This window comes from Mandrillus leucophaeus, unplaced genomic scaffold (genome assembly GCF_000951045.1).
Source record: "Mandrillus leucophaeus isolate KB7577 unplaced genomic scaffold, Mleu.le_1.0 Scaffold353, whole genome shotgun sequence".
In the NCBI taxonomy this organism is placed as follows: Eukaryota; Metazoa; Chordata; class Mammalia; order Primates; family Cercopithecidae; genus Mandrillus; species Mandrillus leucophaeus.
In genome coordinates this window covers 3225431-3240679 of record NW_012103732.1, presented here as the reverse complement: position 1 = coordinate 3240679, position 15249 = coordinate 3225431, and the positions used below count along the sequence as shown (strand labels likewise).

Sequence of the window (15249 nt, the reverse complement as noted above, 5' to 3'; positions counted from 1 at the left end):
TGTGACATATGGAATACCATAAAGCTATAAAATACTTGAATTTGTGGTGTCCCAGAAGGCAAAGAGAAAACAAAAGGATTAGAAACCCTATTTAATAAATAGCTAAAAAACTTTCAACGTCTAGAAAGAGATTTAGGCATCCAGATACAAGAAGCACATAAATCCCCAATCAAATACAATGTAAAAAGATCTTGTCCATCACATATTATAGTCAAACTGTCAGAAGTCAAAGAAAGAATTCTAAAAACAGCACAAGGACAGTAGCTAGTCACTTAGAAGGGAAATTCTATCAGACTAATAGCACATTGCTCAACAGAACCTTACAGGCCAAGACAAAATGGGATAATATATTCAGTGCCTAAAGAGAGAAAACCGCCAGCCAAGGACACTATGTCCAGAAAAGTTTTCCTTCACAAGTGAAGAAGAAATGAAGTCTTTCCCAAACAAGCAAAAACAGAGAATTCATCACCACTAGACCATATCTAAGAGAACTGCTTAAGGGAATCTTAAACCTGGATGCAAAGGGAAGATATCTAGCATCACGTAAAGGCACAAAAGCATAAAATTAGCCAGGTGTGGTGGTGGGCACCTGTAATCCCAGCTACTCAGGAGGCTGAGACTAGAGAATTGCTTGAACCCAGGAGGCAGAAGTTGCAGTGAGCCAAGATCGCGCCATTGCACTCCAGCCTGGGCAACAATAGTGAAACTCCGTCTTAAAAGGAAGGAAGGAAGGAAGGAAGATAGATAGATAGATAGATAGATAGATAGACAGACAGACAGACAGACAGAAAGACAGATAGATAGATAGATAGAAAGAAGATAGGTGGATGGATAGATGGATGGATAGAGAGAGAGAGAGATAGAAAGAAGACATGTAGACTAATGGAACAGAATAGCAGAATAGAGAACCCAGAAATAAATCCACATATTTACAGTCAACTGATTTTCAACAAAGGCACCAAGACTATATATTGGGAAAAGAACAGCCTCTTCAGTAAATGATTCTGGAAAAACTAAATGTCTATACGTAGAAGAAAGAAACTGGAGCCCCATCATTCATCTATAAAAATCAACTCAAGATGGATTAAAGACTTAAAATGTAAGACCTGAAATTACGAAGCTACTAGAAAGAAACACAGGGGAAACACTTCAGCACACTGGTCTAGGCAAAGATTTTTATGGCTAAAGCCTTTTGAGAAAACAGAAACAAAAAACAGACAAATGGGACTACATTAAACTAAACAGCTCCTGCACAGCAAAGAAAACAATTAACAGAATGAAGAGACAAACTACTGAATGGAAGAAAATATTTACAAACTATTCATCCAATAAAGTATTAATAATCCAGAATACACAAGGAAATCAAACAATTCAGCAATAAAAAACAAAAAATAATCCCATTAAAAAGTGGGCAAAGGACATAAATAAACATTTCTAAAAAGAAGGCATACAAATGGTCAATTGGTATGTTAAAAAATGCTCAGTTTCACTAATCATCAGAGAAATGCAAATTAAAACCACAATTAGATATCCTCTCACCCCGCTTAGAATGGCTATTACTAAAAAGACAAAAAATAACAGAAGCTGATGAGGCTGTCGAGAAAAGGGAATTCTTATACACTGTTGTTAAGAATGTAAATTTGTACAACCTCCTTGGAAAACAGTTTGGGCATTTCTCAAAATACTACAAATGGAACTACCATACAAGCCAGCATTTGCACTACCGGGTATGTATTCACAGAAAAGGAATCAGAATATCTAAAGGATAATTGCATTGCATGTTTATTGCAGCATTATTCACAATAGCAAAGATATGGAATCAACCTAAGTGTCCATCAATAGATGAATGGATAAAGAAAATGTGATATAATATACACAATGGAATACTATTTGACCATAAAAAATGTGGTATATATACAAAAAGGAATACTATACATCCATAAGAATAAAATCATGTCATTTTATTCATGTCATTTATTCAGCAAGGTAGATGGAACTGGAAGTTATTGTGTTAAGTGAAATACGTCAGGTACAGAAAGACACACAGTGCATGTTCTCACTCATATGTGAGAGCTAAAAAAGTTGATCTCATGGAAGTAGGAAGCAGAATGATAGCTATCAGAGAAGTATGTGGGTGATGGTGCACAGGAGGAAACAATGAAGAGAGTTTGTTTAATGGGTAGAAACATGCAGTTAGATAAAAGGTATAAGTTCTAAGATTCAATAGCATATAGGGTGATTAAAATGAACAAAAGTATTATGTATTTCAAGAGATAGCTAAAAGAGAGGACTTAAAATGTTCCCAACACATAGAAATCATAAACATTTGGAGCAATGGATAATGGAAATATCCTAACTTGATCATTACACATTCTATGCATATAACAAAACATCACATGTACCCCTAAGTATGTACAAATACATATCAATAAAACAAAGAGAATGAAAAGACAATCCAAAGACTGGTAATGTTTACTAATCACATATCTTAAAAAGAAGTTGTATCCAGAACATACGAACAACTTTTAAAACTCAACAATAAGAACACAAACAAAAAAAGGGGGGCAAAATTCTAGACTTTACCAAGAAAGATGTATATATGGTATATAATTCACCATTAGGAAAATGCAAATTAAAACCACATAGAAACAAAAATCTGTGACAATGAGAAGAAAAGTCAACAAACCTGTCAATATTAATTGCTGATAAAGATGACAAACTAAGAGAACCCTCATACATTATTGGTGGTAGTGAAAAATAATACAGGTACCTTGAAAAGTGGTTTTCTAGTTCTTACGAAGTTACCGTAGACATACCATATTACCCAGCAGTCCTCCTCCTAGATATCAACCCAGGACAAATGAAAATAAATATCCACATGAAAACCTGTTGATGAATGTTTTCAAAGACTGTATTCATAATCACCCAACCCTGGAAACAACACAAATATCTAAAATGTGGCAAATGGATAAGTAAAATGTAGTTTATTCAACAGAATAAAATTCAGCAATGAAACGAAACTTACTAACACATGTTTAAAAATTAACTGAAAATAGATCATTAATTTAAATGTGAAATATAAAACAAAACTTTTAGAAGAATGCATAGGAGAAAACCTTCATAAACTACGGCTGGCTAGGGAAAGAGTTCTTTGACGTGACACTAAATGCACAGTTTATGAAAGAAAAAAATTTATGAACAGGACTTCATCAGAATTAAAAATGTTTGCCCTACGAAAGATCTGTTAAGAGGGTGAAAGACAAGCTACAGACTGAGAGAAAATATTCACAAAGAATATATTCAATAGAGACTTGTATCTAGAAAATATAAAGATCAAAGCTCAGTAGTTTTAAAAAATCCATTTAGAAAATGGACAAAAAATATGAATAGGTATTTTACCAGCGACAAGGTACAGATGGCAAATAAGCACATGAAAAGATGTATGGTCAACATCACTAGTGAGATATCACTATGTACCTAATAAAATGGCTAAAACTAAAACATAGTAATAATACCAAATGCTGAGGAGGATGTAGAGAAAGTGGGTCTTTCATACATGACTGGTGGGAATATAAAATGGTACAGCCACTCTGGAAAATAGTTTGGTATTATCTTATAAAGTTAGAAATGCATTTACCATATGACCCAGCAATCACATTCTTGGGCATTTAACCTAAAGATATGAAAACTTACATTCATATAAAAACTTATACATGAATATACACAGTAAATTTATTTCTAATAATCAAAAACTGGAATCAATCCAAATGCCCTACAATGGGTTAATGGTTAAACAAAATGGCATATCTAGACAATAGAATATTACTCATCGGCAATAAACACGAATGAACTACTGATATTTACAAAAACTTGGATGGATCTCAAAGTTATTATGCTTATTGAAGTAAGCCAATCTCAAAAAGTTACATACCTTATGATTCCATTTCTATAACATCTACAAAATGACAAAAGGGATGGAGAACAGATTAGTGATTGCCAGGAGACAGAGATGAAGCTGGCAGTTGGGGACATTCCTACAAATGGGTAGCAGAACGGACTTGCCAGTGGTAGAACACTTCTGTATCTTTGTTTGTGGTCATTGTTGCACAAGACAATACAGAGGATCAAACTGCACAGAACTCCACACACACACATACACACACACACACACACACACACACAGAAATTACTGCATGTGAAACCTAATGAAAATTGGATAATGACCGTGTTTTAGTTACCAGTACTGTACCAATAAGAATGTCTTGGTTTTGATGTAGTATTAGCCATATAAGATGTTACCATTAGGCTATCACAAATAATGATCATAAAACTCAACATTAGTGTCCAGAATAATTTTTAATAAAGGCACTATGGCAAAATGTAGGCATTTTTGAAGGGGCCTGAGGTTAGAGGGTGGTGGTAAATAAAAACTAACACATATGAACTAAGAGAACTAGATACAGAACATATTTTCAGAAATCCAGGTAAAATGGGTCAACAAATCAATAAGAGGCAGTAGATAAACTAAAACCCTGTAAAACTGGCAAAGGGAAAAAGTAATATTTTTAAGAAATGCAAGAATTCTTTACAAGCATATCTTCATTGCCATCTCCAAAAGAGATGACATAACTTTCTTGTGCATAATATGCCTTCCTTTAATTATAACAGTCATCACCATCTTCCTTACCATCTTCATTATCACCATTATTACAGCAAACTAATTCAAACTACTTTCTTCCAGCATGCACTGCTTTAACCCTACTTATCTTGAGTTTTACCTGACATTTTTCTCACCGCTAATATAATTTTATGAGATTTTTCCACCATCTATGCCTTGTCTGAAGCACTTTTCAATTAGCAGAAAGTTCAATCACCTCCAAGAGTGCATCTTGCCATGTAAACCTGAAATCCTCTAATGAACAGCAGTGATCATTATTAGTTCACTGTTTTACATATCATAGCCCAGTTTTGAATAAACTCAAGAATAAAACTGTCTTCCTGTTAAAGGGATAAAGTTTAGAACAAATCAGTTCGCTAAGTTGTTCTGAAATATACTATGCATTTGCCATTTTATTTTCTAATATTTCCAGTTTACTCCCCCATTAACCCTTACACCCCTATCTGTACCCAGCATTATTATTCCCATAGTACAGATGAAGAGATTCAGAGAAGTTAAGCAATTTGCCCATGGTAAGAAGGAAAACCTTGAATTTGAATCCAGATAGTTCTATCTCTAGAACCGATCTACTCTTTTAACATCACAATAAGACCTCTAAAATCCAGAAAATCAATCTGACCTCACATACTGCTTGCAAGAGTATAAATTAGAACTACAACTTGGGAGATCAAATTTTCACATTAAGGCTGAACATGCACAAAATCTGTCTAGGTGGAAACCCAGCATGTCTATTTAGATGGAAACTGTGACATATATTCCTTGCCCTCACTCCTAAATTGTCCATTATTCTGAGTGTTCTGGATCCTTTCCAACAACATACAAGCATGTAGTAAAATCTTCTATAGGGTTGTTTACAACTGTCTCCAATTCCTCCCTTTCCATTGTCTGCTGAAAGTTCTCCAACCAGGCTTTCATTTCTAGTTATTGAAACAGCTCTTTGTGAAAGTCACCAATGATCACCACATCGTCAAATGCAGAAGTAAATTCTCAGTTCTCATCTAATCTTACCCATCACCAGATATGACTATAATTAATTACTCCCATTTAATTTTTCCATTTGCTGTTCAGGAGCTCTCTCTTGTTCCCGATTCTTTACCTATTTTACTAAAAATTACTTTTCAGCCTCATTTGCTACTTTCTCCTCAGCTTCCTGACCCTAAAGTTCTCAGTGCCCATAGCTATCTCACAATTCAATAACAGATACTTCTTTCAGAAGTCGAATTAATTTAGATAGCAGATTTATTTTTTTAATTCTAGGATTCAAAATTCCCTAACAATGTCTAACGCAGATTCCTTCTAAAACATTACTATGGATAAACCTCTCATAAAATATCAGTAATGCAATGCCATAAAGGCAGAATACAGAAACAGACGGATCATTACCCTCATCCAGTATGATATTCCAAGCAGAAAACATAAGGTAAAGGCACCAGCCTTGATTCAAAACACTTATTAGTTTTGTTATTAAATGTATAACATTGAATAAGAAAAGCATTAAGATTCTTATAGATGCAAAATTACATGATCCTGTGATTTATTTACTGAGTACATACATCTCAGATGCAGTAATAGTTGCTGTGAGGGATATAAAAAATTGGTACTTATATTCTTATTTTAGATTTCAAATGAATGGAAGGTCACCTAAATATTCCTACACCTTTATTAGGCACAATGAAAATCTCCTGAAAAAGCAAATTAAGTATGTACCTTTCAGTGCGGTAGTCTTTTCTTTTTCATCTGGACCTCCCTGCTGGATTTGTGCCATGTTTATCCAAATTGGCAACAAAATTAAAGAGCTCAAGGAAATAGACATCAATCTTCAGAAGACAGTCTAGAATGAATGAAAGCAATAAATTAAGTTCTACTCAAAACCTATCTATTCCATGAGAACTTCCTTGATCCTCCCAGTCAGGATTAATCTCTCTATCCTAATTTCCCACTTTGTTGATGCCTATACCATAGTACTTTTTATTGTCTGCTTTGCGTTATACTTATTTATGAATTTATCTGAGTCAGCTAATGGTATACAAGCCCCAGGAATAGAAATATCAAGTTTTTGTCATCTTTCTCTCATGTCCAACAAACACGATACTTTATACATTACAGTTACCTAATGTTTGCTGAATTTAGCTAAACTTACCATTTAGTTTTAGTTACCTATCACCTAATGTTTTTAAAAAATATCTTTGGGTAGTTCCAAAAACTTAAAATTTCTTTTAAAATAAATTGTAAGCATAGGCCATTTACAAGGTAGAATGTCTTCCTTTTGGAACAAGCAGATAGGAAGAGGCAAATACATAAATATATAAAGTATCTGCAAATTTCCTATAGTGTAATTAAAAATACAACTTTCAGGGAAAAACTAGCCCTTTTTAAATGAAACGATGTCATCATTGTCTGGAAGCCATACTCTATAAATGGTACTCCAGTAAACAACCATACTATAAAATCATGATTTATTAAAATCTAATTCTGCTCTACTTTGGCCAAAGGGAAAGCATTACAACTGAAAATAGATGGCTTTTTCCAGAGTCCCCATGAACAGGAAAGCTAATTAGTTGTAAAGTTTAAAAGGAAAAAAAGTACATCTCCTACAATACTTAGCATAAGTATCTATTATTTTTCTTCTGTGTATAGGTAACTCAAAACTCTATAAATTCTACATGAATAAAATGTGTCTATATCCCTTCAAGAAATATATCCTAGTATATAAGGTAGGCAATGGACAAGACTCTGGGGGTACCACGGTGAGTAAAACAAATATTGTCACTGCCTTCCTATGGCTTACTTTGTAGCTGATGAACCAAACTGCCAAGCAGCCACAAAGAAAATACATCAGACCTAGACTGATAATCACAATAATGTTAAAACAAATAAATATTTGCAAGGGCTGTATATTTCCATTCAGGAATTAGCCAAGTCCTACATGATGATGCACAAATTTCACCAACAACTTTTCATTACACATCATCTTGTAGCAGAAATTAAAGAGAAATGTTCTTAATGAGGAATTCCACACAGCACCCTTTGCTAAATATTCCACAACTAAGTTAACTACCTACAGGAGATTTCCCTTCACTAACTCAGTATTTCTTCCAAACATAAACTATTAGATTATTTTTCATTGGCCCCAAATTGTCTGATTCCTGAACAGAACAATATATATAAGTATGTCATCATGATTGGTTTAACAAAGATAAAATTATAAATAATGTCTTCAGTGCTAGGGTTATTATCAAAATTCCTATTTCAATGAATCACTTTCAAGATTCCAAAGATTAAATAAAAATTAATAATCATTATTTTATGAGACAACCTAAAAACTGACAAAGCAATTTACTGGAGTAATAACATATAAGTTAAAAGACTATTGGCTGGGCGCAGTGGCTCACGCCTATAATCCCAGCACTTTGGGAGGCCGAGGAGGGCAGATCATGAGGTCAGGAGATGGAGACCAAACTGGCTAACATGGTGAAACCCCGTCTCTACTAAAAATATAAAAAGTAGCCAGGTGTGGTGGCACACACCTGTAGTCCCACCTGCTCAGGAGGCTGAGGCAGGAGAATCGCTTGAACCAGGGAGGCAGAGGTTGCAGTGAGTTGAGATCGCACCACTGTACTCCGGTCTGGTTGACAAAGCGAGACTCTGTCTCAAAAAAAAAACAAACCACCAATTACATGTGACCCTAAACTTTACAGTAGCAGATGCAAAGCAGGTAAGCATGAAGCAAAAGCGATTTGTCTGTTGCTCTCTTAACACAGTATTAGATTTTTACCCCCCTGAGTTATTTTTCCTGGCTGTGGCACAGCTGGTGAAGCTAAATCAAGAACATTATAAATTCTCAATTTAGTGTTTCCTAATAAAAATTCAGAGTTATAACCTGCATGACCACAGATAAACACTACTGAAAATGCAGCCAGCAAGCTGTTTGGCACATTTGATAGATATTAATATGTGCACTCGACATAGTTTATTTGGCATTATCTGATGGAGGTTGGGTTATAGAGAATAAAGTGGTGGAAGGTTTTTACTGATGTGAATTGGGACACAGTTGACATGTTGTACACTTCGTGATAACCACTGCTGTTTAAATATAGTTTCCTAGAAATGGTTACAGTACAAACTAGATTCAAAACATCTCAGTTTGCCATTCTATTCTGTGAACCACACAAAGCAATTATCATTTTTCCTTTCTATGATTCCAACAGAGAATCTACTATGTATAAAGCTATAAATAACTTGTCATGTGTAATCTTTATCTAGTCAGCATTTGAAAATATGAAATAGTACAATATTTCTTATTTGCCCTGTTGGCTCAAAATGCAGCATATGCACTTATAAAATGTACAGAAAGATACACAGAAGCCTTATTTTTCTACATTTGTTTATTTTTAGTCAGGTATTAAATACAAACTAGATATAGGTGATTTTGCAACAGAAGCCCTTTTCACCTCATATTCTGAATGCATTGATGAAAGTACAAAATATATCACAGAACACATAAAACTGGATTAATTTTCTAAGGTTCCCAGGACTGGTTTGGTTCCAGTCTGGCCCTAAAGATTCTATGCTCACTAAGTGAGACTCTTTAAATCAAGTTGTAAATAGCCTATGCAACTGAAATTATAGTAAATAGAATTGGTACAAGGGATTTATAAGGAACCAAAAGACCCACCCAAATTACAGTTAAAATATTCACCAGTTGCTCATCAGCAAAGATTAGTTCATAATAATGCTGGACAGCATTATTCTGAGGCTACAGTGAGAAAAACATTGTTGTGTGGGTACTGGGAAAGAAGCTGAAGAATGAAGACATCAGGTTGAGCAGACACAAGACAAAGCCCAGGGTAATATGGGCCCCTGGTGTGTAGAAAATGGTGGCTTTTATAACAAATGCAAAATTGTGTTTGGATCAAAGTTTCAGAGCCAAACCTCTTTGTTCCTGAGACTAAGAATACCCGGTTCCAATCCAAGTATATCTAAAATAAATCCTTAGTTTTACAAGCAACATGACATAGATTTGGAATGAGAAATCTAGGTTTTAATTTCAGTTCCACCACCTAGTAGATAAGTGACCTTGAGGATATTACAACTTCTCTAACCTAAGTAATGGGAAGAATCATGAAAATAAGAGCAGTTACCTTTGCAGGACTATTATGAAGATTACATGAAAAAATGTATATGAAGCATTTTATAAACTATAAATCCCTTTAAAAACATTAGTAATCCACATAAAATCTGAAATAACTAGATTCCAATTAATTTGTGCTCAAACCCACAGAATAACAAAATCACTCAATTCACAGAAATGAAAACCTTTTAATATGCATCACTTGGATGCACTCTATGCACAAATTATAAAGCCTCACAATAAATATCTGTTGAGTTAACTTGGGTTTCCATGACTATATTGAAAATAATTACAATAGAACTTAATTTTTTGACATAAATAAATTATATTTACATTCATTTCATTATATTTACATTCCTTTACATTCCTTTCAAGTCTTATTGAAACGCATGCTTGAACAAAGATCACATATGTGGGTTCCACCTTCATTTGCCCAAGGAAAAACACTCTTCCAACTATCTCATAAATGTATACACTGGTCACAAGATGACCAGTTCTATTCTTATTCATTATCTTATTAGGTCATTGCCACAACTGGCAGGGGTAGGCAGAATTAACACACCTGCATTTCTGGGCTTTGAAAAGCTAAGTGTGCCTCGTTCAGGCATCTCAGATGTGAAGGGATGGCTGAGATTCTAACTCAGGTCTTCTGACTCCTAATTATGAATGAGTTTCTTCTATTCTAGCATGTTGACACAGTCAAACAAAACAACTTCACTAGAAAAATAATTCCAGTTTCTTCATTCTGCAAAAGATTCATACCTACTCTTATGTACTAATTTCTGCTATTAGGAAGTATTACAATTTGAAGTTTGGGCAAACTGGACACAGGTATCTACAGACTAAACTTGTCAACCAAAACTGTCTTGGTATATTTGGTTTGCTATTCAGAATTAAGACTGATACAAATTACTTATCATCATCTCTCCTAATACTTCGGTAAAACAAGCAACTGTAAAAAGGGCCAAAAGTTAAGAGATACCAAATAAAAGTGTTTTAAAAGAATTAGTATTGCACTACTATGTCTTTTTAATAGGTACCCAAATTGGTAATCATCTGTTTTAAGTACTGCATTGTTTTCTGGCTAGCAAAAAGGCAGAAACTCAACAAGGCGGGAATATAAAATCTTAGAATATCTGTGACAATGTTAAAACTTAAGAAATTAAACAAAGACTAAGATGATTCTCAATTCTGAATCAAATTTCAAAAGAAAAGAATTAGTCTTTTATGAAGTTTTCATAATATGTAGCAGATATGGGAGAACAACGGCCAAAGACAAAATAATTCTCAAAATGAATATACCACACTCAAAATTTTAGAAAAACAGAGTATGTCAAACAAACATAAAAAATTGCTTTTATATGAGGCAATTATGAGCATCATATAAACTACTTACGAAACTCTAAGTCTGTAGTAAACATAAATAATAAAACATAAACAATATTATAAATGTACATAACTCCAGGCCAAATTATCTTCAGAAGATTTCAAAACAGCCTATACCATGAAATAGCAGTCATAACATATTTGTAAAATCAGAATCAAATTTTCAATTTTCTCATGCCATAAACACGCTCCTAGAATCTCTGTTAAACTTAGTGAACTCGAGGTTCACTAAGATTTTAAAATATAATACGCATGTGAACCATCCAGATGCCCCTTCAAGGGGAATATGCTGCTCAGCTAGAGTGCAGTTAGCAAACAGACTCCATCTGTTTATCACTTCAGAGCTGGCCTCAGGGGCAAAGTGCTGCTCCATCCTAGGTCATAACTTTCCACCGCTGACCCTCATTCAGTGACTAAGTCAAGTGGTAACATGAAGGCCCAGCCATCTCAGCCTAATGCAGGACAACCCTGATAGGCAATATTTGCTTCAGAGCTTGCTGCCAGGTTGGTTGAGGTTTTGCCAGACCGCCATGTAAATTCAACTTTTCCCTCTGACCAATCCTGCTCTCCTCCTTCCTTTCACAAGTGCTGTGATGTCTAAAAATACTTTATACCCCAAATTCTGTCTCAGCATCTGCTCCCAAAAAACCTAAGCTGTAACAATGCCCTTTTCTAATAGTTTTCTGAATACTAAGCAAAAAAATATTGTGATGTTAAGAGACCAGATGTATCCAGAATATATAAAGAACTCTTGCAACTCAATAATAAAAAAAAAAAAATTTAAGTGGGAAAATTATATAAGTACACAAATACAAATGGCCAAAAAGCACATAAAAAGATGCTCAATATCATTAGTCATTTTAAAAATGCAAATCAAAACCACGAGATACCTAATTCACAATAACTAGCATGGCTATAACCGAAAACGAATATAAATCAAGATTTGTGACAATGAGAAGAAACTGAATACCTGATATATTGCTAGTGTGACAACAATTGCTGTGCAATGCAGCTACTTTAGAAAACAGTTGAGCAGTTCCTTAAAATATCACACACAGAGTTACCATATGACCCAGCAATTCTACTTATGGGTATACACCCAAGAGAAATGAAAATACAGGTCCCCACCAAAACTTATGCACAAATGTTCACAGAAGCATTATCCATAATTGCCAACAAGTTGAAACAACCTGTCAACTGATGAATGGATAAATAAAATATGGTATATCCATACAACAGGATATTATTCTTTAATAGAAAGGAATGAAGTACTGATACATGCTATGACATAAATGAAAATATTATGTGCTAATTACAATTACAAAATGAGGCCAATTACATGAAGCCAATTACAAAATGAAGCCAATTAAAAAAAAACACACATATTGTATGATTCCATTTACATGAAATGTCCAGAACAGGTAAATCCATAGAAACAGAAAGTAGATTAATAGTTTTCAGGAGTTGGGGGAAGAGAAAAATGGGGTGTGACTGTTAAAAGATATATGGTTTCTTTTTGAGGTGATGATTCCAATGGTTCAAGACATATACTTGCATTGGGGTAGTGTTTCTGTGTATTAAATGGTTCTCTCTCCATCTCTTTTCTACAGCTCTAATGCCAAAGGTCAAGGCAGTCTCAAAAAAAAAGAAAAAAAAAATCTTGACTGTCTTACTAACCACTCACCTTTCCCTTTACCTTCTATAAAACAGAAGCAAGAAGTAGACTTCAGGCAGACTCGTTTAAAGAACTTCTCTCTTGCAATGTCCCAATCATCCCTCTCTCCAGAGCCAGGCTAGCAATTGTCTAGGCGTACTCTAGCTAGATATTAAGAACAAACATATTATTTTCTAGGTATAAAAGAAGAGCATTATATAAAGTTTTTGAAAATCACAGTGCTGTGGTCTAGCTTGTTCTAGTTCTCTGCATTGGCAGTTCTCTGTCAATGGTAATTTGCCTCCCTTGCCCATCAGTATCCCTGGCATACAAATTCCAATGAAAACCTGGTCAGAAGCACTAATTCACTTTGGTCATGATTCAGTTAATACCCTAAGCACATACCACCTAAAAGCACCTCAATCCCACCCAATTTCTAACAAGGATTGAAATTTGGTAATAACTTTATTGTTATTATTTTGATCATTATCATAACTGATCCCAGACACTGTACCAAATTACTTCAAAGTTAGAAATGTACCACTTGCTACAGAAAAGAAAAATGAAGAGAAACTTGAGCATATAATCAAGCAGTTGATTAAGCCTAGTAAGCCATATGAATGACACCAACAATAAAGTTTAATGGCACATTTAAGTTTTGTGCAGATCATAATTGTACTGCAAACAAGGCATTTAAGTACCACTCAAATCCAGTATCTACTGACAGTGCACTCCTTACTATTTATTCAAGGGGAAAATTTCAGTGAAGTCTCATTTTACCTAAATGTGTTAACAAGTGGGAATGTAATTTAAGTGCCTTCAGAATAGATTTTTTTTTTTTTTTGCTTCTAGAATTTCCCAATTCTTCATGGAGTGATAATACTTTATAGCATTTCATGTTTGTGTATTTAAATAATCCTCACATGCTGACACCAACAGGGGTATAAACTCAGAGAACTCTTGAGGCTCCATATTGCTGTGATACTACAAATATCTGATCTTAAAAAAAGAGAATTAGAAATCTGAAACTTCAAGTCACATTTTTAAACTACCATATAAGTTACAGTGGTTATTTACTTTATTAACAAAGGACTTGAAGCAGGAAAATTCTCCTGTTCCAAAACCAATCAAAGAGCTCCAAATCCTCCTTTTTTCTACAAAATATTTTTTCCCCACAAAAGACAACCATCGCTTAGCCATACTGTTAGTTACAGGAAATAAACTCTGTGACACTGAAGTTGCCAACACAAGGACACTTTGCTGAATGTTAGCCATTTATGTTATGAGACCTATGCTTAAACACAGTATGCCAAATGGCTCTCATTACTATTTTCTACATAAGCACAAAATGATAAAGTCCCTTCCTATGATCATAAGAGTCAATAATTTTACAAGTAGACTTCTCCTTCCAATATTACAGCCAAGTCCCCCAAGGAATCTTCCTGTGTAGTAAAACCTAGGAAGCACAATACAAAACATTAGAATATCTATAAATTCCACTCATTAATATAAAGAAAGAAAGCCATAATAACTTCAACATCTGTAGAAAAAGCATTTGATAAAATTCAAAATCTGTATTTGGAAAAAAAGTCATAGAAAACTAGGAATCAAAGGAAACGTCTGTAAGCTGACAAAAAGGTTAAAAAACAAAAATAACTACTTACAACAAAATTACTCTTAATGATAAAATATTTATAAAAGTCTCTTCAAAATCAAGAACCACAAAAGAATGCCCATCGTTATCACTTTACTATTACCACTTCTAGTCAAAGTTTGTTTGACATTCTATCCAATGCAGTAGGACATCGAAAATAAATAAAAACATAGTAACAATTTTAAAAAGGAAATCAAAGTTATCATTATTTTCAAATGACATAACTATCTAAAACAATAACAACAACAAAAAAAACAAAAAGAATCAAGAAACAAGGTCCTCTAAAATTAAAAAAAAAACAAACACAAATCTCTGTATCATTAGGCATAAAAAGAGAATTCAACAAGATGGTTTGCTCTAAGATTTATATTAAAAAAACAAGTATATTTACAAATACTAGCAATAATCAGTTATAAAGCACAGTTTTTTAATACATCATTAATAATAGCAAAAATTGGCCAGGCGCGGTGGCTCATGCCTGTAATCCCAGCACTTTGGGAAGCCAAGACGGGTGGCTCCACCTAAGGTCAAGAGTTCAAGACCGGTCCGGTCAATATGGTGAAATCCCATCTCTACTAAGTATACAGAAATTAGCCAGGCATGGTGGCAGGCACCTGTGATCCCAGATACTTGGGAAGCTGATGCAGGAGACTCACTTAAACCCAGGAGGCAGAGGTTGCAGTGAGCCAAGATCACACCACTGTGCTCCAACCTGGGCAACAGGAGCAAAACTTCGTCTCAGAAAA

At 34.3% G+C, this 15249-nt stretch overlaps 1 protein-coding gene across 3 annotated transcripts in view; it reads right to left on the bottom strand.

Moving 5' to 3' along the window:
* Positions 1 to 15249, bottom strand: part of FAM172A (family with sequence similarity 172, member A) — a 509928-nt gene that overhangs the window by 470144 nt on the left and 24535 nt on the right. The window contains exon 2 of one of the 3 annotated variants that reach the window (XM_011989449.1): positions 6386 to 6509. The exons of the other annotated variants lie outside the window; for them this stretch is intronic. Coding sequence (XP_011844839.1) covers positions 6386 to 6491 — 106 coding nt within the window. The 5' untranslated portion in view covers positions 6492 to 6509. The remainder of the gene's footprint in view (positions 1 to 6385; positions 6510 to 15249) is intronic. 3 annotated transcript variants of the gene reach the window in all.